The sequence below is a fragment of the Barbatula barbatula genome, assembly GCF_947034865.1.
Source record: "Barbatula barbatula genome assembly, chromosome: 4".
NCBI lineage: Eukaryota > Metazoa > Chordata > Actinopteri > Cypriniformes > Nemacheilidae > Barbatula > Barbatula barbatula.
The window spans coordinates 6,355,130-6,381,842 of record NC_136768.1 but is presented as its reverse complement, the minus strand read 5'-3'; the positions used below and the strand labels follow the sequence as shown (position 1 = coordinate 6,381,842).

The following is a 26,713-nucleotide window of genomic DNA, read 5'->3' as shown; positions in this document are numbered from 1 at the left end:
AATTTCCTCATCTGCCTCAAGTCCTCCAGCAGCCGGGCGATAAGTCTTGTGTGAACAGCTCACGATTTGTGCCCTTGTCTTTGTTTTTCTTTGCTTTAGAAAGAACATTTGTGGCCGATTCTGTATTTTTTGGATATTAAAAAGAGGAAAATTATTCTAGGTAAATGCTAACTGTGCTTTTTTCTAATTAAAAAGCATTATTTTATTAGTTTGTATTATCAGCAACAATTTGAAGTTAAAACAAAAAAAATTATAAATAAAATGAATTCAGTTGTAAAAATATGTTTAGACTTTAATAGTATTTGGCATATAGAGCACTCCAGACATGTGCAAACCCTGGTGATTTCCATGATGTTCCAAACAGCATCATCTCATCTTCACATCTTCATAGGACATCTGTCCTTTTGTGTAACGTTGGTGAAACAAGAATAAATGACCCTTGATCTTCATTAAACATCATCAGATCAAAGCAGATTATGCATATTAAAAATAGGGATTACATGTACACATTCAGTGGTTGTGCGTATGAAACACCTGCAGACAGAATAACAAAGATCTTCATTCCAGATGACATGAAGATCAAGTAGAAAATAGATTTGATGTGACCTGGTCACATGTTGATTTGTTAAACATGTTCAACAAGGCCTTGTGTAATACAACATCAATATGGCGATCAATAGCAACGTGATAAATCACATCCAGTCACTTCCTGGGGGAAGCATCAGGTGCCTGTGACATAGATTGCTGCCCTAGTTTCATATGCTTGGAGATCATCCCAGCATTAATCAAACAGGTGTGGGACGGTATGTAAGTGTAAATATCCACATTTTTTGTGAAAATCTCACAGACTTGCTTTTAGGAGGATTCATTCTAAATACTAAAACTAGGTCAAACAGTGTTTCTAGTTTTAAGGACATTATTCATTCTAAAGAAACATTGGGAATGAATATACACAATCAGATTTTATCTCACGGGGCCGTTGTCTGCACGAGGTGAATGTAACTTTAGTGTGTTCGGTAGGCTTAAGATATTTAATAGCTCTTCTGAGACCGTGATAAAGTTTCAGTGCATGCATAAAGAGCACTGGCTGTGCTTAATGAACAAATTCGTTCAATGCTAACTTCATACCACCCAAACTGCTCCCTGCCTCCCCTCAGACACCAGACAGCGGCAGGGCTATAAATAGACCTTTAATAGATTAATGTGCTTGTTATGATTTGTTGCCATGTCACAGTCAGATCCAGGACGAGAACTACTGATAAATTGTGTTTTTTTAGAAGGCGTAAAACAATTACCATATTATTATCTGTTGCTCTCGCTCTCTTTGAAGTGTGCAACCTGTGGATATTTCTACCTTTTGGCAATGGAAGCAGAGGTACCGTCAGGTTTAGAAATGGAAGAGAATCGTGTGCCTCTTTTCAAAGTTCTATAATTACCAAGAAAATTGTTCTTTTACTCACAAATGTTGAATGATATCCAAGTACATTTATTTTGCACTTTTTTGTGATATCATCATCTAACAGTATTTATACCACACACGATTTTGCACACTATCATCCCTAAAGAAGTGAGTTCCTCATGGAAGTCCCAGTCAGTACTTTATAAACTCACAAAGAACAGAAATTCAGACTCAGTTTGGTCTTTTTTTACATCTCAGGTTTCTCACCGATGCCACATGAGTTTCTCCGCTTGTTCTTCTGCCATTTCAAGCTTTAATGATGTGACTTTCTCTTTCAAACACTCAGACAGGGCTGGTCTTCCAAGTGTTCCACAGCTGTTGGCTGTGTCACTTTAGTGGTCCGGGTTTCTATGTTCAGATGGAAAATTCAGAAATAGCTGGTCTCACAAACTAATTTGAGCTCTGTTGCCCCCTTAGAGACAAGCTTCCAGCCTTGGAACCAATTAGAGCAGGAGTACTCCCTTCAACAGTCCACCAGAGGCATCTTCAGATGTGGAGAGAGAGAGAGAGAGACAGGTGCTACTGTTGTTCAAATCAACAGCATTTCTGTTTTAAGGTGAGATGGAAGGCTTTTTGAGTGCCGCTACACACTATGTCAGACTGCTGTTTGTACAGTATATGTGAAGAGAATTTAAAGAGGCTATATCACAAGGAATCATTTCCCACTGGGATAAAAGGAAGTTCACCCAAAAATGATTTATAAATTTGAAGGTTTGAATTGACAAGAGAATAAATTTACAGAATAATTTTTTTTTGGATGAACTATCACTTTAAAGACTTTAAAGACATTGAATTGTAAAAACAATCCTCTAACAAATCTTAAAATATTTTCCTTATAGCCCAAACATATTTATTTCAGAACTTTAACCTTATGCCGGCCCGCATTGATACATAGACACCTGTTCAATACTTGGCCTAGCCACGGTGATAGGCAGGATGCAAAGTAAAAAGTGGGAAAGTCAGCCAAACCTTTATGCCTTTGTGTCACATCTGGTACTTTTGAAGGTATGAAAGAGTCTGGAACCGTTTCGGTGGCACATTTTGGTGCGGAAACTGTCACAATGTAATGGAGGCTTTTGTTGAAGGATGAGAAGTGCAGAGGTGTTAACACAGAAGTCTTAATGGTAAAGGTGCCAATAAGGAAAATACTTAGTTCAATTTTAATGGTGAGAGCGAAGAACTATCATTTCTTAAAAATAGATAAAATATAAAAAGATATATTTAAACTACACAGAGAGCAGTATTGGTCAAGTGGACTAAATCTAAATGTATATAAATAAAATTAAAAGTTAAATATATATTTGAAAAAATATTTTGCATTCAGAGAGTAATTTAATGTAATAAAACACATTTGAATTAAGCTTAAGAGGGACAAAAAGATGGAGAAATCTAGAAGACGTCCAAAAAACACTGCAAAAGATAAATCTTTATTTCTCCCAACAGTAAAAAGTTAACAAGTGCAATTACAACTTTACTGCCCCCACCCGCATCTTTAACCCCATAATAAAAAACAGAAAATAAGTTGAACAGGTGGACGGCCATATCACACTTCAACTGAAGTACCAATCACTATCACAGAACAAGGTGCAAGGCATACTACAGATTTACCGTAAGGCAGTTTATACCATTATAACTTATTACTCCAAAACAGGACATATGTCTCTTCCCTCCACGAGGGGAAAACTATTAGATTCACCTTAAATAGTTAAAACAAGTTCACAACAATTTCTCCTCTATACACAACACAACTCAGCACAATGCTGTGTGTTATTGCAGGTGAATACTCACAGCCTAACAGTGGCTACTGTTTTCTATGTCTAAACTGTTTTAACTCAGTGCACAGGTTTAATTGGGATAGTAATAATGTGTCTGTCCTTCTACAAGTGACCATGAATATTTGTCTTGCGTGTATAAAGATCTACACTTCATTTAGCAATCCAACTTAGTCAAGTTTCATTATACGGTTCATAGGTCAATAAATGACAGATTTATCGTTATTGTTGTTTCTATTGCTATTGATGTAGAAGAAATGTTTCACACCCAGACTTTCAGTAGTAACATTTTTTTCAAGGTCTTACAAAGTGTTTTATAAGGGTGATGTCATTTCCTGCAAACAAGATGAGTGTAATTCAATCCACAACCAAACAACTTTGTCAACATATTTTCTATGACAGATGACCACATTTAATGCTGGTTACGTTCCTTTCAGGTAATGTTATTTAAATTCAAACTCTTGGGTAACCGTAGTTAGCTAATCCTATTCTGCTACTTCAAGATAAGCCGACCAATGGATTCACAGCAGTGCAAACACAATACTAGTGAGTAACATGGAGTTGACAGTCTCATCTCCAGCTTTCGGTAAAGTCTTTATCCCTGTATCTAAACCTTAATGACAAGGCAAGGTTGGGGGGGGGTAAAAGACAACCGTTTTATCGAATTCCTTTCATCAGCTGCTTGAAAGTAGTGGTAGTAGATGCCAAACAGCCATCTGTTTGGTCCAGCTGTCAATGGTGGACGCTCAGTCTCAGCTTTAGCATATAGAAAAAATGTCCTTCAGCATATATGTCGGAGGTAGACATCACGGTCCGAGTCACGAATGTGGATGGAGCGAAGACAAGAGCTTCCAAATTTCTGATGGCGCATCCATACTAGATCAAAAGCTGAATATCTAGAAGAGAATAAAGAGAGAAGATAAAAAATTTAAAATCATTTTTTATAAAACTTGGATATCCAATCACTACGTTCTTTTTATAAAACTCCATTACTTTTGATATTTCTATTATTCAAGAAATTCAAATAAAACTTTCACGTGCTAATTATATGCAGAATATTATGTCAGTGTTTTAGAATACAGATACATTTAAAATGTGTGATCTCTTTCGGTGTCTATAAAGAAGAGCTGTGGAGCATCTCCCACTGGATCACATGTGTTGATTAAACCCTTGTGGATGCAAACAATAGCTCCATGGGCAAGCCAGAGCTTGATCACAAACAATCACGCATCACATCTCATCCTGCTTGTGTAGACTTTGTATAGGGAGCCGAGGAGATGACGTAATTTTGTATGCAAAACACGGAAGCGATTTAGCATTTTAGGACTTCTACGTCCATCGCTCCAAAGTCTATGTTTTTTTAATGGGTTTTGGGGGAAATCGCCCGAAATAAGGTCTGTTGGAAACAAAACTTCTAAATATTTTCATGTTTTACTCTATGACATAAAACACACTAATTAAAAACCCCCTTGTGATTTTTAAAGCCTTATTGTGTTTTAGAACCGGGGTTAGATGTCATTGCGCATATTAAGCTCACAAATAATGCAACATGGGCACGTACCAGGGAACACATTTTTAATAAAGTTTGAAAGAGTTGTCGGAGGCTTTGTGGTGGTGACGTGTAGTCTGTTTATAGCATCGTGTTAGCTTGATACTTCTGCTGATTGTATTTCGGCTTCAAAAGTAACAAATGTTGTGTTGATTTGTAAAGATTATCTTGATAGACAAAGCGTGTTAACTTAATAGACTTTTGTTAATCACAGAGGTTATTTTTTGCAATCTTCCAAAAGTTTATGGTAAAAAATGCTTTCGGTCAAGGGAAACGGCGCGGTACTTACTTCAGGGTTAGCCAACAAAAAAACTTCATCTCTGAGCCTCTCCATTGCTAATAAGGCCCGAAACAGATCGCAGACTCACACAAAAAAAACAACTTCTAACCAAATTCGTTCAGGTCAAAGTTAATATATTATATTTTAGTGACCCCAGCGCGACTCTGTAAACCTACTTTTCTCTATCATAAATAGAGGATAAAAACAAACTGTGCACTTTGGAGGAAGAAGTACCCATGTAAAGCCTGAATTGTCATTGTGTAAATGATGGTAAAAATTATCACTTCACTGCTGGCACTATTGAGGCGTAACTCTTACAAACATTTGGATTCCTCTGCAATTTGAGCGGAGTCTTGTTTGTCTCATAAAAGGAAACGTCGGATAAAGATGGAACGTTTAATCTGCCTGTTCCTGCAAAGTATTTCTGTTTGTGATGATGAAGGTCTTCTGGACATTGGATTTTCAAGAATTTGGCGAAAGTTTAAGGAATGTCCAAGACTTTGGCCTACTTTAGGGAAGGGGCTGTCTACACAGAGCTCCCGGCTCATTTATAATGCAATACAGAATGCTTTTAAACAATGTAGGCCATGAGCACAGACAGGCTCGTTGGTCTCGGAGAACATTCCTCGGAGGAACACACCACTGATCATGGAGTTGAAATGTCTCCGGTTCAAACACAGGTCTTTCCCAACTCCACAGGGAGCCTGGAAAATACTTAAAATAGTACATTCTAGATTTAGCAGTAACCTACAATTTAATTAAGCCCCACCCTCAAAAAAGGGGGACGACAGTTAAGGAATAATTTACCCAAAAATGAAAATGACTTCATTTACATAACCTAATGGTATTCAATGTACTGTATATGATTTTCTTCATATGTCATATTTCATATGTTTTTTGTATATTCTGCAAATGGTAGAATGGCAGAGGACACACAATTCTGACAATCCAAAAGCAGCGCACAAATAAGAGGTCAAACATCTTGCTTTCATAATGATTTTTGCAAATGTAAATGCTTTTGGCTAAACTATTTCTTTTGGTTCTTAATACTAATTAAAGTTCTACTTTATAGTCGGCATTAAAATAAAGTAACAGTGGGGTTTTCTTCTGAATTGTTTCATAATTGATTGGTTTCGATGTCATTCAGGATCATTGGAAGTTAGAAGCCTGCTCGAATTAATCACTTACGGTATAATACACAATGCAACATTCCATAAAAAATAAGATTAGCCTTTCATGGTACATGCATTTTAGTTAAAACAAGCATTAATCTGGAATGCAGACGAAAGTAGTCTTATGTTTCTATGTGTGAGTGAAAACACGTTTATCTCAATCTGAGCAAAACCTCTGGGCTCAGACAATGTTGAATCACTTAACCCTGAGATATTTACACAGGATGAGAGCTCCTTCTGCGCACGGCAGAATTATCAGCTGGCCTCGCTGGGTTTGCCCCCTCTCAACACCACAGCCCCAGAGAGATGATTGCTGTGGGAAATGATGCAGAGGCGTTTTGATGGCAAGCAAGTTGTTGTGAGCATTTGGTGACATTCGGACAAAAAAAAGTTCCAGTTTTCAGCGACTGGAGTCCTTTCAGAGCAAAATAGCTTCATGAATATGTGAATTTCCAGATATAGAGGCTCTTAGTATAAAAAGGAATCTGAAAGGCTTGTAATTTAAAAATAATGGTCACTGCTAGATTCCATTAGATAACATATGAAGAGTTTGGTTCCAAAATGAGAACTCAGTGTTTTTTATTCTGTTTTAATGTTTTATTGTGTTAGTTAGCAAAAATGTTTTGTTATTATGGATTAAATCAAAACAAACCAACTGCAGTTTGATTGAAATTTATTGGAAAAACATACTTTTTTTTAAATCTCATTATGGAACCAAACTTCAAATATTGAGTGTCGCCTCAGCATTGATGTTAAATTCAAGGGCCACACATTTTAATTGGTAGACGTTGCTTGCTTTCTCATTAGTTTCCTGTTAAAGAATTGTGATTTTTGTCGGTCTTTTATTTAAGTTCTCGGACCACAGAACATTCCATTTTTTATTATTTTCCAGCATCTGCAAAACCACTATTGATGTCATCTAAACACACAACAAGAACACTCCAAGAACAGTCAAGCAGATTACGAAAGCTACAGGAACCTGTTGAAGAATCATGTAATAACCACATGGCCTCTTTAATGCCTCTTATGCAATTTTTCATAGAATTGCATGAGATTCGTAAGACTTATGTAAGTCTTTGTGGAACAATGGCCTATTTGGATTACTGCCAATAAACAACCTGCAGGTAGACAATCTACCAACGGTATGAGAGCAGGCGATAGCTGTACACTAAGAGCTTAACTCAACATCATTGAGTGCACAGATGTGCAGAGTATGTGTTTGTGATCGAGTTTGTTCAGCAGGAGTTTCAGTGACTTTTCAGCACCAAATTCAGTGCTTAACTGTTACAGATGTCAAAACTCTACTGTATTATAAAATGTATGAAAACGTGCTTATAATGTTGCAAAACTCTCAAAAATGAGAAGACTAGAAACATTAATTTATTTGGTTTAGGTATTTCAGGTTGGGATGGTTAACACTTTCCACTTAACCTGTTATATAAGGTGCTATATAGACACCACTATGTCGGCACAATGGTCTTTCTACATTGATGGCGTAGCCTTTTTTCTGTATTGTGATATTTTTGGGATGGGTGAATCTCATGCTTTCACAGAGCATTACATTTATATTTAGTCATTTAGCAGACACTTTTATCCAAAGCGACTTACAAAGAGTTCGGGGAGCCATAAGCGTTATGTCATAAAAGAGCAATAGTACAATAGGTGCTAATACAAATTTACTAGTTTCAACAAGTATACTACCTGTTGAGAGAAGAGAGAGGGTTAGTGTACGTTTTTTTTCATTTGTCTGTCAAGTATTCACAGAAAAGGTGTGTTTTAAGTAGTTTTTTAATGGTTGTGAGAGATGTGGTTGACCGGAAGCATGTTCCACCAGGAAGGATTTGTGAAGGAGAATGAGCGGTAAAGCGATTTAATGCCCTTATGAGAAGGAAATACAAGGCACCGCTCGTTAGCTGAATGCAGGGTTCTTGATGGGGTGTAGGAGTGTAGTAGGGTGTGAAAGTATGCCGGTGCACATCCAGTGATAGTCCTGTAGGCAAACATCAGTGACATATCGCTTATTGCTCCCGAACTCTGTGTAAGTCGCTTTGGATAAAAGCATCTGCTAAATGACTAAACTTAAATGTAAATGAATCTGATAGAGGCTTCAACCGGAGCCAGTGGAGAGAGATGAACAGGGGTGTCACATGAGCCCTTTTGGGCTGTTGGAAGATGAGGTGTGCTGCTGCGTTTTGAACCAGCTGAAGTGGTTTGATAGCCTTTGCAGAAAGACCAGCAAGGAGAGCATTGCAGTAGTCCAACCTTGAGATTACCAAGACCTGGAGAAGGAGTTGTGCCGCATGGTCAGTGCGATAGGGTCTAACCTTTTGAATGTTGAATAAGGCATATTGATAGGATTGCGTTGTCTTTGCGATGTGATCATTGAAGGACAGCTTTTCATCAAATATGACTCTGAGGTTCCTGGCTGATTCGGAGGGAGTGATTGTGGAATTGCCAAATTGGATTGTAAGATCGTCTTGCACCGCCTTGGGTTGTGCCGGAAACAAGAGTAGTTCCGTCTTGGCCAGGTTCAGCTGGAGGTGATGCTCTTTCATCCAAGCTGAGATGTCATCTAGGCAGGCATTTATGCAAGCTGCTACAGTGGTATCGTCTGGGTGAAAGAGATTTAGTTCTGGGTGTCGTCAGCATAACAGTGATACAAGAAGCAGTGTGCCTGTATGATGGGTCCTATGGATGTCATGTAAATGGTAAAAAGCTGCGGTCCAAGAACCGATCCCTGAGGGACCCCAGTGATCATGTGGCGAGCAGTGGAGAGCGAGCCCCTCCATGACACCTTGAATGATCTGTCTGAGAGGTAGGATTGGAACCAGCAGAGAGGGGAGCCTGAGATTCCTAAGGATGACAGGGTTGCTAGCAGTATCTGGTGATTGACCGTGTCAAACACTGCAGATAGGTCTAGCAGTATCAGGACTACGATCAGAGAATCAGAGCAGCTATCATTTAAATGAATGGGAATGCTAACAGATCTCGTTGGAGACGTCCTTGATTTAGGTCTTGGCAAGACACGTAAAGTCAAGTTTAATTTGTGGAAATTTCATTTGAGAGATCTGGGATAGACGAATTAATTGAGGTGATTAGTCGAACACTTTTAGGTTAACGGTGTAATTCACATTCTTCATTGATTTATATATTTAAACACGTTTGGTTGTCAAATTTAAGTATAATCTACTCCACCAATTATGAAATAAATCAGAAACAGCTGGACAGTGGTAATGGTAGATTAACAAGATTAATTCTGCTTCAAAACCTGAGGAATGCAGGGTTGAGCTCAGTTTCTGGCAAAAGCCAACGTGAGTACAGTAAGTAATAGATACATTTGGGTAAGGAGATACTTTAAGGAAATCCAATAATTTCATAAATAGTTCAGAAAAATGACATTGCAGCTTTTTGAAAAGCTGCAGAAAATCGTGAAAGGCAAGACAGAATAAAAGAGGGGAGAGGAATGCTTTAACTTGTAAATTATCTCCTGTCAACAGCATGCAGGGGGAGGACTTTAATTTTAAGCACCTGCACAACACACACACAAAGATGAACCAGAAGGAAGGGGCCAGGACAAAATCACATTATCTCGCTTGCTCGCTATCTCACTCAATGATGGAGTGTGTTTTTATGTTTGCATTATTGTGATTTTCCAGCATAGAGAGCGGTCATTTATCATGATCTTGAGGTGTTAAATAACTGTGGTTTGCAATTCTGAATGTTTCAGATTATAGGCCTAACAAAAATGTTATGGTTGATGTGGTGCATCCAGACATCAGAGAGCTGATTTGCAGACGTCTTGATGTGAACCTAATCTCAAGTATGGCGATACTCAATTAACCTTATCCAGCAAGATTCTTGCGGAGACTGCAGTCGAAAATGCAAACGTAATGTAGCCATGCATCCTCCTGTTTTATCTCTGAGCTGTGAGAGCTTCATTTCTCTGCATCTTCAAAGTGTGAGACACATCATCATCACATTACACGCTAGATTCCACTCGCCTACCTTCAGACGTACTGCTATCAGACACAGGGCAACATGACAGGACAGGTGTGAACAGAGAAGGACGAAAATCAGTCAACGGGAAGCTACTTTTTAAACTAACTTGTCTTTTGACTGCCTACAGCCTGTTCGCTAAACATAAGACGCGGCCAAACATGTCCTAATATCAGCTCTGTCCTATTGTGGGCAACGTTGTAAAACATCGGGTTTGGCATGGATCCAAATCGGATGTTAAGGGTTGCCATGTGAAGGTCTTGTCAGGTGACAGCAACACACTCATTTGAACTCCCCTCTGAAACCATTCCTGAAGTGTACCAAGGATGTGTACTGGAGAATCTGTTCTTTTGAACTATTTATGAGGTCAGATTTTATCGTTATATTAAAAGATGTCTGCTCGGCTGTTAATATTCATGGTGTGAGCAGATGATTTCTAGTTGAAAAGCACAAAATTTTAACCGTAAAAATCACCCAGATGTTTAGAAAAGGAGTTCTTTGGTCCATCTGTTTTGCATACATTACAACAAACACGTGCAAACAAATCGATAGAGAGTTTGTTTTAGTCTGCAGGATTTCCCCTACATGGGAGACAAGATTCTCGACTGTTTCTTTTATTTAAGAAAAACGCTGTAAAGGGATTCTTCATCCAATGTTGGTAACCAAACAACAGCGGTACCCATTCACTTTTATTGTATGGACACTCAACCAATGCATTCCCCCAAACCAATAATGAAACATACTCACTAGGCTGTAGAGGTTTGGAAGGCGAGGAGCGTAGGGCTCTGTGTCTCCCCTCTCAAGCTGTGCCTCGGATGGTGGTGGTGATCCAGCCTTGGACCCAAGTCCTGTTCGCCCTCCTGAGCTACACTGTGCCATTGACTCCTGGCCTGTTTCAGCCATCGACCACCCAGGCCCCATTTCTCTAGGTAGACCCGGCATAACTCGTAGTTCATAGCCGAGTAGTACAAGAAGTCCAAAGCCAGGAGCACCATGACGAAAAAGCCGTAAATCCATACACCAATGAGGGCAGTGTAATTGCTAAATGCACAAAGAGGAAAAAACGTTCGATAAAATACTTGTTTTGTATATTGATGCTTGAGAGAATTTATTTAGTAAAAAGCCAATATTTTGAAAAAAATGTTCACAATCACGGTATAGCTGCTAACGTATCTAGCCATTCACATCCTAGTCTTTTTTCAATAGAAAAAGGGAGCAAGAAAGGAAAAAGCTCATTTTGAATGAGAAACAGGAATATCATTACTAGGGAGAATGGACCTGATTTCCTTCCACTTAAATGAATAGGGAGGTCAGCACCCATGCAGTGCTAGTAAAGTGCTGTAATTGCTTTCCGCTGGCCTCTGATATAACTTTGGCAAGATTTTGTGTGGATCGGACCAGCAGCACAACCGTGGTCCTGTACTGCTTAGACCAGTGAACAGCCAGCGGTCTGGAATGCTACAGTCACACAGAAGGATCAACTTCACTTGAGCGGAAAAATAGCATTTTCATGCTTGACCAGAGCCAGGACACGGTGCCCTTTATGTTACCATCCCATGGCGAGGATAAGAATGAATTGATTTGATTTGGATGCGTGCTGTGATGTTTTCCAGGCGGATAGATGACATGGTTGTTTAATACAATACATACAGTAGGTAAATGCTCTGTGAAGCAATGTCAGGGTGTGTACAATTCCTTTTACATACAAAGATGTTTCTTTTTTCATCAGTATAAACTAATTTCTTATGTACCCAATTATTCAATATGAAGGGACCAATAGTTAAAAACATTATCTGAAAATTGGTAAGGGTGTGACCCCATCAATGTTATGTCAGGTACAGCCATGACTACAATTCAATTATTGAAGCAGATCTTTTTTGGGGGGGTTGTATTTACCAATATCTAACATTTACTAATGATATACAAAGTAATACAATAATTTGCTTACGTACACATTATTATTTTGTACAAGGGAGCGGGAGTAATTTCTCAAACTTTGTTACTTTAACAGTCTGCAGGGAAATTTGTACAGGACTGCTGGTGTGCTTATTATTATTACAGAGTACAGTAAGGGATTTCACAACATGGATCAGAATCTTGTCCGGAGAAAGCTTGGACTGCTGTATCTGTTGTAGCATCTCAGTGTTCAGACCATAATTCTATATGTGTAGAAAGTAACAGTCAATGGCCATTTCATAAAATGTGCACTTTTGCATGCAGATTTTACAGTACCAAACCAATGAGAAAATAAAGTCAGAAGAAACCAGAAATATTGAATATTCTTCAATTAGCAACATCACCGCATATTCGTTTATATGTATGAGAAGATGTTGTTGCATGCAATGTTGCATGCAGTCGATTTCTTTGTATATTGACTGTAAAATTGTTCACTGTTAACTCAAAAGTATTTCAAAGATATTTCAAAAAATGCGACCTAACATAATTTCCTAACCAGTCATGATGTGACATAAGTTGTCTAAAAAAATATAAACAACACCCACACAAGCAATAAAAACATATTTGACGTTTGAAATGGAAATCAGGAGTTTTGGACCAATGAGATGTCCCTTTGGGCGGAGCTACCCGGAATGACACCCTAGAAATGGAAACCAAGCGCTTGACGAAATAGCTTGTTGCATCTGGTTCGTAATAAGATAACTACAGAAAAGAAAATTGAACAGCACAGTATAAAATTTCTCAAACACTTTGGCTGTTTCTTGGGACCAGCCACTCACTTGTGGGTAAAGCCATCTGAATTGGTGGTGAGGTTGAGCTGCATCACACTCTGAAACTCGGTTTCGTTGCAACAATATTTGAAGGTTGTGTCGTTATGGTGACAGCAGAATATGTAGGTCTTGTTGTCTGATAGTCGAGGGCAGTGGAAACCGAAGTGATAGCGGCCCTTGTTGTCGGAGTAAGGCTCGCACACCCTGAAGTGTGCAGAGAGAGCTGCGGAGAGAGAAAAGAAACTGAGGATGTTGGAGATGAAGCACGTCTTTCAGTGGTTAATAGAGCTGAGTGATTTCTGACACAATTTGTGATCCAAATCGAGGCGGGATAAATTCCTATACATGCTCAAATAGAGATTATCGGTGTGGAACAGACAAAGCTTAGAAGGGTACTAGTGGGAGAGAAACCGATTTATGGATCAGATCTTTTATGTCTGCAACAATTAGAGCTATGGCAGCTAAACGGTGCCAACTCATTAAATATGTCCTTTCTGACTCTTAGAAGTTGGTGACAGGGCACATTTCAACTCCAAGATTATTTGTACCGTAGGAGTGAAGGATTTCAAAATCATACACGACTTGACAAACATGTTCGTCTCGCACCAAAGCAGATGGCGCACCATCTCGTGAACTAATTTACTATCGAACACTCCTGCCTTCGGTAATGGCTCAGATAATGCAGTTCCTACAATCTCCATATGAGCAGACGAGTATTTCAGGAAAATACCTTGCTTGATATCTCTTTTTCTGAAAAAAAAAACGAAATTCCCAAACGCTCTTGAGAAATGCCCATTGATCCATTTAAAAAGCACAGCTGCTCATCTATAATGCTTCATATTCAGGTTTATGGAGGTAGGAAGCAGCATGCTGTCATTTGCATATAGATGAGGGCGTTCTGAGAATGCTGGATTAGTAAGTGGAATAGACAGGGATGCTAGAGTTCTCTATCAGGTCCTCTCTTGTATTTGATGAACCCTGCTGTCCATTTTACACTATATTAATATTTGTGATGGAGTTGTTCGCTCGGTGGCAGTGCACCTTGGGCATTTTCTATGTAAGCTTTAATTATATATTGCACCATATTAGCAATAAAATAAATGATGCTTCATAAATTCAGATTATGCTAAACTAGACGGTACCTTCTAAAATGCATCTTTATTTCACTTCATTCATTTTTCTTTGCGGTTTGTCTCTTTTTGCATTGTCCCTATTTGAACCATTCAGTGCTGTTGTGGGAAAAAGTTGTTGGTGATTCTTTGTTTAAGCTTTCCCTCATGAAAACCCCCAAGAAGTAATGGCTAGGTTCTCAATCATTTCCATCCACAACATTTCTGCAATACATCATATATGAAGTAGACCCCCGTAATAAATCAGAAGAGCAGGAGACCTGGAAAAGACTCACTTGAACTGAGATGGAAACAAGACTCTTTAACATTTATTGCAGTGAATCAAAGTTGAATAAGAGAGTCAAAAATATTACGAGACAGGAAACAATTTAATGTTTGCCGCATTTGACCCCTTGCTAATGACCCAAATGCCTGATTACGTGAGTACGCAGGAATACAAAAAAGGTTGGTAATGATCGGCATAAATCAGCGCTCACAGCAGCGTGGGCCAGAGAGCCCTCCAGCACCACCTCTGACCCCATAAAGAGCTCAGTATTGCAAAGGACGTTATTTGGCAGCGTTCCGGCTATGTATCCATCAACCAAATAAGCAAAAACTCAGGTGTCTAATATTTGGGCAGAATAGAAAAGGCAAGGGTGTGAAATGAAAACCACCTGTTGGATATTCTTTTCCTTCATGGTAGCAAGACTAATCAAGTGGGTTTTTTTTGTGGTTATTATCAACACCCGCTACAGTCTCAGCGTTGACAACTAACACGTTGGTTCATGCTCATTTCACCAGAAGTGTGGATGAAATATGAGTGTGAGTGCACCAGGTGAACGGAAACCTGATTGCTTTGAAACCCTAAGTATCAAGTACACCCTTCATATTACATTTTTTAGTTTTTGTCCTAACCAGCCGCGACAAGCGATAGACATTTTGTCACTTGTAAATTCGACTAATTACAGATGAATATTTATGTAAAGTGGATGTTTGTCCACATACTTTATAGCAATCACGGAGCCAGGGAAGATCTGCATGTGAGAAAAAGGATGTTTTAAAAAAAATACAATTGTTTCAATTACAGTTCCATGTAAATTAGACAATTTAACAATTTTCTTTATTTACAAAACTATTTGCTGGACACAAATTAGAGTCTGCGCTAATTTTACAGGCGTGTTTGTGCCATTACCTGATCTGCAAAATTCCTAAAGGGAGCTTGCGCAAATAAACTGCGTTTCTGCTAGCGTTTCTCCCCAGAATGTGTATCACAGTCAAGACACACTGAAGTAATTTAGCCAGTAAGCCCACGTCCCCTTCACCTAACACTGTTTGCTGGCAGGTTCCTCACACTTCTGGTTATACCCAACATTCAGAACCCACATGCTGAGATAGAGGCACGTAAGAACTGCTGAGACATGCCTGAAAGGTAAAGTGAACCGTGATGTCTTGCTTTTTGAAGACAGAATCCAGAAAGTATGTATTTTTATGCTTTTCGAGTCCAACGAATGTAAGGATGCGGCACTGACCATACATGGATAGGTTTAGGTCTCTTAACCTCAGGCGAAGGCAGAATTTGGATTGGGTTTAATGCATTACGAAGCCAAACATGAGGCTGTGCGGACTTTTGAAGGTGAAAGTTCACCTTCTTGTGGAGTTTTGGCAGATGAAGGGAATCAGCATGTGTTTTCTGGCAGAACTCCTGGAGAGAGCGGATCTACCTGGTTGTGTTTTATAATAATGGTGGGTTGTAGCTCACGCTCATTATAAATGGTTACATGACTGCAAAAGAACATTCCATGAAAGGAATATTAAATATTTGCAGATGTTTGACAATGGGGCCATGTCCTGAAATTACTTTTTGGTAATTGTGTCCGCCTATGTTGCAATTATAATATCTGCGCAAACTGTGCAATGGCAGCGGAATGTTTTTATGAATAATATTGCACAATGTTCTTTTATGACATTAAGCTTTTCTTACACATTGTACGGCATGAGCACACTTTAAGAACAAAAGTTTTGTTTCATATATTCAGGTCAGTAAACAACAAGTGTGAGTTAATTCTGCATTCTCATCTCTTGAAATATGATTAGATGATTGTACTGTAAACAGTTGCGTGCATCATTTTGGCTTGTGGTGTCCTTATCATAACCACTCATAATCTATTGCAATCGGGTGTTAAATATACAGATTTAAGAACTCATTTAAAGCGGCAGTTAGTAAATTTTGCCTATATATCAAAACATAATCATAAACTATAAATCATTATTATAAGAGGTGAGTAGACCGTTTTGAAGTTGAAAACAGATTTTGTTATATAATTTCTCAATATTTTAACCATAAAAAGTTACTTATTGCATTGAATAATAATTCAAACAGTTTTTATGCAAACATTTTACGCATCAAGTTTTATGCAAAATTACTTTTTTGTCTTATTCATGTATTTTGCCTGGTGCAGTTAATGTTGAGCTATTTCCCCTTGTGAAAATAAGCTTGTTAGACATTTTTTACTTTTTCTATTTGATCATAGTAGCAGTTATGTAAGAAGATGATTAAAAGAGCCTATAACTTTGGCACGGATAGATGGTATAATTCAGAATGCTTTCAGCATTACAAAGAGTAGATTCACATGACATATCAGTTACGGTGAACTGCAAAATACGTAGACCCAGATTAGATAGAAGTGTTCTGCCTTATCTACTACAAACCCAGCACTCAATCCAGGATCGGCCTGGAAGCTGGAGAAATAAGACATGCAAATTGTAATAAGCATGTTATTTACTTATTTCTTTTCTTTTTTGGGTGACCTGATTTACATAATTACAATTGGCCGATAAAACAACCCAGACAGTGTTTGCAAATAAACAATGGTATTTGTGGGCTAAATTCATTCTTCTTGAGTGAAGTACTTCAGGCTTTGCTTATTTGGACAAATACTGTATTAGGAGAGCAACTAAACAGACTTTAAATGATAAGACATTTGCTGTAATACTCCCTAAACAATTCCCTAAATGTCTCTTGTATGTTTATTTTCTCATATTCACATCCTCTGTTACAGCGGCATGTTTTCAGAGCTCAATCCAAAACATACATCTGTCATCACCACAGCCTTTAATGTAATGGCAGAATAAGGCTCAAGGGTTTTGTACTGCCTGTTTGTCTTACATGAAATGGGTTAGTAGGTACTGAATGCATCTGAGGGCCATTTTCCAAAAGATTTGATTCTATGTTCCCTGTTGAACAGATGTGGTTGCCGTTCATTTTGTAAAAAAGGAAAACCAAAGACATATTACTATTGTACCTAGGAGTGACAGAAAGAAAACGCTTTTCTATTTTTGGTAGTCTGTTTCAATTTTTAATTGAAGTTGTTCCTATAGCTCTATTTTACAATACACACTGTTCCAAAGCAGCTTTACATAACAGAAGGAAAACATGAAAATAATGGGAAGGAGATTAGAAAAAAGGTGCTTTACAACCACGGCAGCAAGCCAAAGGCAACAGTGGCAAACTCTCTAAGATGTTAAAAACATTAAGAATACATTTTGCAAGTCACTGCTACTCAGCTCGAAAGTCACTTTGCTGTAGTGTTTGTCAATTATGCAATGCTTACTTTCAGTCTGCGCAGAAAGAGCAACTACAAGTTCAATCTGAAGTGACTCATTTGAGTGCTTGGTCAAAGCCCTGTCACAAGTATTTTTTGTGAGAAAGTCAAAGGTGAATCAGAGCTTTTGCCAAGTCGAATCCTTCAGCTCATGACTACTGACGGCACACAACTGATAGAATCTGTGTTTTCGTTTCCCCAAGTAAAACTCAATGCCGAGGCTTATAATTTTTTCCAATACTTAACATCCCAAACAGTTCACCATCAGGAGAGGTTAACTAAAAGTCCCCTTTCTAACTCATCGTGAGTGTGTTTTAAAAGATGTATTACTCATTCTCCAAATAGTTACATTATATGCAGTAGGCAAATATTTGGTAGAACTGAGTAATGGCAGGAATTCTGAAACAGGATCACTATAATGTGGTTTATAATGGTTTAACTTTAGATGGGTATGTATGATCTAGGCTTACCCGCAGTGGACAGCAGGATAAAGATGACGGCCAGTGTGTTGAAAGACCAGCGGCCGTGCATGGTCATCTCTCTGCCCTCATGGAGACACAGTGGGTGGAGAGAGAGTGTGTGTGTGGGGGGGGGGCTTTAGCGGTCAACACACACTCATTGCTGAGTGCCTGGGGTCATAATCTTTATCCTGCAAGCTCTGAAAGAAAGCACAAATATATAGATGCGTAAACTTCACATGCTACAGTACATGCATTAATCAGCACAAGGAATTTATGGACTCAAGGTTTGTTATTTGAAAAAAATTAATGTACGCTTTATTTTTGTTACATTGAACTTTCTTTTAATAGGCATTTATGTTTAAAAGTAAACTAAAGTATGAGTAGTGCAGATTAAATTTAGTAATGCAAATGAAAACATTATTTCAATAATTAGTTTATTCAATAGTTTGTTATTTATATTTTCAATGTTTTGTCATCTCAGCAGTTAAAGGGATAGTTCAACCAAACATGATAATTTTGTCATCATTTCCTCACCCTCTTGTCATTTCACACCTGTATGACTTTCTTTCTTCGGCAGAACACAAAATGCATTTTGAAGAAATGTTGTAACCAACTGCACCGGCACCCATTCACCTCTATTGTATTGTATGGACACAAAACCAATGTAAGTCAATGGGTGCCATTTAAAAACATCCTCTTCTGTGTTCTGCAGAATAATTAAAGTTATACAGGTTTGAAATGACAAGAGGGTGAGCCAATGATGACAGAACCAACATACTGAACCGACTATACATCGACTACTGTAGTACAGTACATCCCCCATAAACACAGCTTTGTTTTCATTCACATTCATTAAAAAATGACATCAATCCTGAAGTGAATTTTCAAAACTACATTATACAAATCTAAATATTCAGATTCATTCTGTTGCTGATTGAAATAATCTGTTCCATGAGAGCTGTATTGAATGTGATCATTGATGATAACAAAGTGCCATAATAATAGTTAAACATTAACACATTTTTTACTATGTTTTCTACTTACTTATTGTTCCACTTGGTGCTCAGGGTCTATAGGGCACATTTTGCCAAATGTTGTAAATAATTTGGACATTACAACCATACAGAAAATTTAATTTTACTAGCATGTAACAAATTGTACCATGTTCAACTTAGTTCAGTTAAGGTAAATTCATGTGGCGCTTTTCCCAATGCCCGCTTTACCAAAATTTCAGCATGATGTTTCTAGAACTTTGTATGGAAGTATCATTTGAACTTCTCTAGAAAGTGATCTTCAGGCAGCGCGATGTGACGTGCTATCCTTAAAGGCAATTAACTATTGATGAAAAGGAACTTTATTGCATATTTTATGTATATAGTTAAAGGGCTTTCTAGGAACATCTGGATTTGTGTTTGTATATGTGTGTTTAGCCCCTAGTTAAAACTCCCTCAGTTTTTAAAGATAAATCAGAAACGGCACCTCTGTTTTTCTCTGTATTATACCATCAATTTTTTATCTTTCTGTGTGTTTACACAGCAGTCAGCAGGTCTGTGTTTGGTTTACAGCTACACTAACAGCTCGGTCGCTCTAAGCTGGCCGTCTGTCATAACACGTCACCATGCCGATCTGCTTCCCTCACCCTCACAACCCTCTGAATGGCTTGTTGGCAGGCACAAACACTCCCTCTTGCCAGCATAAACGGAAACACATCGCACATACACAAAACACATTTTAAATTTGTGCTTTTGGCAGGCGCTTTCATGGGAATCGAACCCATTGCCTTGGCATTGTTGGGTTAATTCATCAGTCGGTTTACAGGAACAGTACGCACCAGAGACCAAGTAGACAAACAACATGTCTATACAAATTTATACACATTCATATTGGCAAGATTAACTCTTATTTGAAATTATCCATTGCTTGCAAACATGCAAAACAATTTTTTTAACAGGATGCACCAGAAAAAAAGAGTAAGTTCCTGTAATTATTGTATATGTATTTGCTTATTGTCCTGAAGCTCAGTTGGTATGGTGTTGCATGACCGGTGCAAACTAAGGTTGAGGGTTCAAATCTTAGATATCACACATGTTGATAAAAATAATTATCCCCTTGAATTCACCCCTTGTATGCTATTGTAAGTCAGTTTGGAAAAAAACATCTGCCAAATGCCTAAATTGTAAAAAAAAATACATGTAAGCACCTAAATAAAGCATCACTGTTTGAGTTTATTGTTGTTTCTTTTAATACACCGAACATATGCTGCGTGGCTCAGACGGAAACTAATGCAGCACTTTTATATGCTAAAAGCAGAAAACAAAAAACATATGGCAAACAACATTGTCCTACGCACATGCGCATGCTCCAATGTTACCGTGGAAACTTAGAGAAAGTGGAGTCAACATTTACCTGAACCACTGTATACCAAAATGCAGCCCTATATATATCTTGTGTACAAAACTTTGACACATATCAACACATTTAATAATGTACAGTATTTTATATATAATACATACTTGACACATCCCTTACAGAAAGGTCAGTGATGGTATCAAGTGGTGTTAAAATACATAGTTTTCCAAATGATCATGGTCGATGTCCAAAAAAACGCTTTCCAACTTTATACATAAATTTCTGCATCCATACACTCAATCTGCTCTAAAGGGGTGAGGGACATCATGTTTTATATAGAGAGCATCTTTAAATGTGTGCTCTAACATTTTTCCATCCACAGATTGTCCCTGTGCGAGTTCTGTTCAGCCGAGAAAAGAAACAATATGTATGCGTGCAGTCTGGAAATGTCTGAAATAATGACTACAGGACAGATGCCAATGAACAATGAACATTGGAGGAAGATGTTGGTGTTAGAAACGAGCTGAACACAATGTGATCCTGGGAGTGTGGATCAGTGGTTCTGTAACAGAAGCAAGCTGCATATGGCTGTGATTCTCAAACATTTGTGCCTGAGCACTGGCACTCCTGGCAGTACATCACATATTGCTTCACAGAAGAAAAAGTGTGAAGAACTGTCTTCTCCCAAGGCTACACTACGCGGTGTGTTTATCTATTCCTTTCGGATGAGTGTGTAGGTGCGTGCATGTGTGAAAGGGAGAGAGAACGGGAGGTGCTCACGTTGCCTCCGAGCAACAGATTTGACCAAAATTCTTCATGAGCGTCGCAGAAGCCCTTTCTTTCTCTCCGAAGATCAATTAATATTTATATTCGTATGCTCGGAAGTCATCTGCATAAATGTTTTATCCTCCTGCTGAACAATGAAATAGATACAACACTCTCTAATTGTTCATGAATGTGTACGATTGCTCGTTCATTATTTATTTATTAGGGAAAGCTTTGCGCAGTGATGTCAGTTTAGAAGACGAAACATCGTCCTTTGAGACTTAGCGCTGTTCTATGAACAAGGTCCTTACAGTTTTTTTGGTTCCAATGGGAGTTTTTTCTTTGACATAACCGGGAAGCTAAGGAGGTCTGTAATACCTGGAGAGAGACATTCACTAGCATTCTCATTCATCTCTATGGCAGGTGCTCAGCGGGCGCATAACCCCCGGAACGAGACCTGCATTCCATCATGGGTACCAGTTTTTTCCTACTTCAACCAGAAACAGCATGTGCCTAATTATAATGTAGATCTGTTAAATAGCCCGAATGACAGACCTGATTGGATGACTTGTCCCTAGCCCATTTCATGCATCTTTAATATCACAAAATACTTTCTTGCATTTATATGAAAATAAGTATTTAACCAGAGTATATTGCTGCTTGGCCACAAATGAGAAAAATTATTTTTGCATGCAGAAGGGTGTAGAATAAAATCCATCAGTAATACCAGTCAAACCTTGAACTCCTGGCTGGACCGGGTGACCTGTCTCATACTGGACAGAATTTAGTAAGACCCCCTTTCATAGGAAAATGAAAGTGCCAGGCAGTAAGACTGTGTATAAAAGCCAGTCCCTGTATCAACATTTTGGATCATTTTGCTCATTAAATCCTGCTGATATTCCCTACGGTTTCTGAAACGTGCTCATGAGTTCGAGTTGGCACTGAGAAAAGGAGGGACCACTCATGGAGAGCCCAACCGATCACAACCCGAGCAAACTATTCAAATTCAAAACCACTGCAGGAACGAATGCAAAGTGTCTCTGAATTTCAATAATGTCCCTCAGTTATTGGTCTTTTGCTATACTTCCACATGGCTAGACTATTTGAAGGCAAAACTTTGTCCCTCCAGAACAACTAACTCTACTATAAATCAGAAGTGAATGCGAATCTGTGAGTGTGCGCGATTTGACTTGCATTGTTTCTCCAAGATGTCACAATTTGTGCCAAAAGATTTAGTGTTACTTAAGGCCCTTGGCAGACTATAAAAATGCTAAGTATGCAACTAGTGCACTAGATATGGTTTAGGGTTTGTTTGTGGCTAAGCTATAGTTCTCTTGAAGAAATGTAAATTAGACGAGTGTGGAACGCTGAAGAGGAAAAGTTAATTTAGATTGCATGAACTAGCGTCGTAACCATTGTCTTTTTAGTACTGTACTGTTCTCTGTACATCCTCATAGTTACTGTACCATAAACAACCTTAACAAACAGAATGAAAAGCTGCTCTAGCAATACAAACACCTCATTTACATGCATTGTTGTGTTCTACAAATTTCCCCCTTGCTTACAATTGATACCCTTCGCAAGATGTAAACACTGGTCCAGCAGCACTTCCGGCAATTTCTTTATTATTATTATTAAAATCCGACAACAATAATTAATTCTGAAAGATGTTTGTTTAATATTTGAAATATTTTGTAAATATTCTGTTGGTTGTGTTTTGTAAACGTTTGTGTAGTGAAAAAGGAAGTTCTTCTTGACCAGCATTACACCAGCCTTGTTTATGTCATCCGAAGTAGTCTATAGAACTCCTGATGTTGCAAGCTTGATTCTTCCTTCCTCTTTTTTTTATAATTTGATAAAAATTGTATCTACTGTGTGTCAGTAATTTGACATATTTGCATGCACCGTGTTGTAGATTTGCCACTGGGAGAAAATACTTGATGTAACTCACAAATTCAACCGCAAACATTCTTCTAAGTAGACAGAGATGTCACACAACAATAGACTTTTAAGATTGGTGATGTGAAACACTAAAGAAGACTTCTTATATAAGACCCTCCATACAGGGTCTATCACTGTAAATAAATGCTTGAAATTGGTCATGTTGGCCTTTTTAACTCTTTATTTGTTCTCTTTTGTTGAATCCTCGGAAGTAAATGCATTAACTGTCTGTTTAAATAAGAGATCAACAGCCACAAATAGCTTTTATATCCTCCATTTCTCATTCCATTTCTGCCTACTTCCCTCTCTCACTCTCTCTTTGTTGTCATCTCACTAAAGAACTGTTTATGGCTCCTCTGTGTCGTTTTCCCCCGCTAATGTGAGAGTGATGGAGAAAGGCTTATTCATTACACGCATTAACGCTTATTGTCTTTAAACATCTGAGATGGCCCTGTGTGTTAACTTTCATCACCTCCATCACCTACAGTGAGTCAAAGGTTAAATCTACCTGCAGTATTTCACTTTAGAAGCATCATCTATACCAGCCGTAACTGTGCCACAGGCATTTGGCTTTTGAAACTAAAGCATGATGTGTAATAAACGGTCTGTTGGGTCTCATATCGTTTTTGTGTCTTTTAACAAACACATTCAAATCAAACCGGCTGGAGGCATACAGAATGGGTTGTTGCAAAAGGCAGATAACCAACGCTGCTGGGGCAAAAGTGGCTGAAATACGGGGTTCATTAATACCAGCGCCTTTGTTATCCTCCTAAATGTATTTCTCACCTACGAGATGACGCGCCGAGGCTAAAATTAGCAGCCTAAATTTGGCTTCCCATTCAGAGAGACCATTTTCCGGACGGCGTTTCCGAATGGCCTGACACTAAATAAATACGCACAATGATAAATGAGTTTAAACATGTGGAAGGGAAGCAAATTAGAAAGCACACACACAAAGATGCCTGAGTTGTAATGCGTTTCATTCACAAAAATACTCGGGTGTTCTCGTAGACGTCAGATGCTCTTAAAAACACTTAAATATGCTTTGATGGTATCTAGGGAAAAATATTTGGGGATGTAAACCCAGAAATGGAAATTCAACTAAAATGACGGTAGTTGATTTGTTGAGGAGATGTGTCTCGATCTAGCTGTGAAAGTTCTGACAGCTCACTGTTGTGATCCATTGAAAGCAGCTTGAGAGCTCAGTCCAAAATCATTCATCCCTTCTCAACCGAGTACATGTTTTGATAAACTGAAGTATACTTGAGTGTAAAACTGACATCTCAACCACTCTTTCAAACACTCGCACACACACATGCACACAGTCTGATAATTAACATAGGAACCCATTGAGTAGTTCTTGGGCTGTTGTTAAAGTGATAAATATTAAAATCCTGTTGATATTTAATCACGCTCTTATCATTTCAAACATGTATGACTTTCTTCCGCAAAACGCAAAAGAAGATATTTTGAAGAAAGATGGTAACCGAACAGCACTGGACCCCATTCACTATTGTATGGACACAAAACCAATGCAAGTGAATGTAAACCAGAATATATTTTTTTTTCTGCGGAAGCAATTCATACAGTTTTGAAATGAAAAAAGGGTGAGGAAATAATGACAGAATTTTTTATTCTTGGGTGAACTATCACTGTAAAATTTGTAAACACACCGAGACTGGTTGTCAGTCTGTTGTTGACTTTAACAAGTTCATTACATTTTCCCCTCCCAGCATCCCTTATCGCTTGGCAAACACTTTGCAACTTACGCACAAGCTTAGCCATCCACGCTCCCGTTTCCAAGTTACCACAATATCTCCTGACGTTCTCTCTACAGCGCTGAGCAATAGGAAAATTCAGACGCCCCTTGTTTATCCACATAAACAAACCGCACAGTCACGCTCCCACATCATTATTATCTAAGCTTAAAGATCTGATGCATCATCTCAGGTGACCAAATGTATCCAAAACAGCAGCCCCATTATACTCTCCATCTCCATAAATATTGTCAACTCCATATATTCATTTTACTCATTGAGTTTTTAAGAACGGTCAACTTCAGTGCGAGAGCTCAGATTATTGGACTCCACTTTCAAAGAAGAACACGAAACGCATTTAATGTTAATGAAAAGCAGAGAACCATCCTTACCTCCTTCTTGTGTCTTTTTTCCTGTTGAAGTCAGTTTTTCTGATGTTACAGCATGTTGAAAGAGTCTCCCGCTCAGCGCTGTATGCTGCGCTCACACAGGTACACACTCATCCTGCTGTTCCAGTTAGCGTACAGTCACCGACTGTCGTGTGCGAGTAGATGAACGGAGGTAAAGTGGAGGGGAAACAAACACTTCTGTCCTCTTCCTTCCACACGCTGTGCGCCTGCCCTTAAACTGCGCGCAGACAGAGCAGCTGAGCGAGAGAGGCAGAGGATGGGAGGGAGATGGTGTGTGTGGATCAGGTTTAGCCTTTGTTATTGTGGGTACTAAATGTCCCCATAAGGGTAGTAAAACCCTCCTATCACCAACATTGTAGAGATCAGCTAATAGTCCCCATTAGATGTAACGGTTGGCTAATAGCTCATTCATAATGAATTTATCCTTATTTATTCAGCGTAAAAACAGAATGACTTGTTTGTGATCAGTAAAATGATCAGTTTATGCTGATCCTTTCTATTTAATGGAAGTAAATGTAAAAAAATGCGCATGTTTTGGCATGGGCTACTGTTATGATGCTTATACAGTATATTACTATGGTGTATTTGGCTGTTTTTGTAGCTTGACAGTTGCTAGTCCCCATCCATTTTCATTATATGAAAGCAAGCAACACAAACAACATGATTAACATCTAAAATGGTGTTTTACAAATAGAAGTTAGTCACACAGGTTCGTAACAACGTGACGGTTAGTAAATGATACATTTTTATATTTAGGTGAACTATGCCTTTAATATACAATAGCTTGATACAAAAACAATGCATTTGACAATGAAAAGATGCCCCAACCCAAGATAAAACAAATATGTGTCAAAGTTTCTGCGTGTTTTTTCCACGAGTGTCTTATATTTATGAGTGGGTGAATGCTGCTGAATGTGTGTGTAGGTGAGTTCTTCCCACATGCTTTGCAGGATCTGGAAATAATCCAACGGTTGAAGGCGCAAGGTCAGTATTGGCTCACTAATGAAGATTGGTCAGGCTGGTATTCTGACAGGAGGCTTAGGCTCAATCAACTAGTCTTTCTTTCGGTCTTTCTTTCTAACACACACACACACACACACACACACACACTCGTTCATTCTCTTCCGAGATGTTTAAATCAGCCCTTCCATGGATGAGGATCTCCATTTCCTGAAAGAAAATGAGAGAGGGAACGCTAGACAGATGGAGAGATGGAGTGAGCGAGATGAACAGTGTGTTTGTAAAGATCTTTTTTCCAAACGAGAACATTCCAAACCCAACTAGCAAACTGCTTTATAATGACTGCTCCATACCAGCATCTCGGCTCAATAATAATGCAAATTACTCCGATTTATGAACCATCAG

General features: G+C 38.5%; 1 protein-coding gene across 2 annotated transcripts; it reads right to left on the bottom strand.

Moving 5' to 3' along the window:
• Nucleotides 1-2,867: 2,867 nt before the first annotated feature.
• shisal1a (shisa like 1a) lies at nt 2,868-25,577 on the bottom strand (the record flags this gene model as incomplete). 2 transcript variants are annotated; one of them, XM_079454132.1, is made up of 5 exons in its annotated part: nt 25,331-25,577; nt 18,136-18,323; nt 12,964-13,177; nt 10,976-11,269; nt 2,868-4,127 (listed from the first exon to the last, which is right to left on the bottom strand). In XM_079454132.1, coding segments are annotated over exons 2-5 (576 nt in total). In that variant the 5' UTR covers nt 18,203-18,323; nt 25,331-25,577. The 2 variants fall into 2 exon arrangements, with proteins under 2 accessions (XP_079310258.1, XP_079310259.1); XM_079454133.1 differs by lacking the exon at nt 2,868-4,127 and having other exon boundaries at nt 10,975-11,269; nt 25,331-25,556.
• Between the last annotated feature and the right edge of the window lie 1,136 nt (nt 25,578-26,713).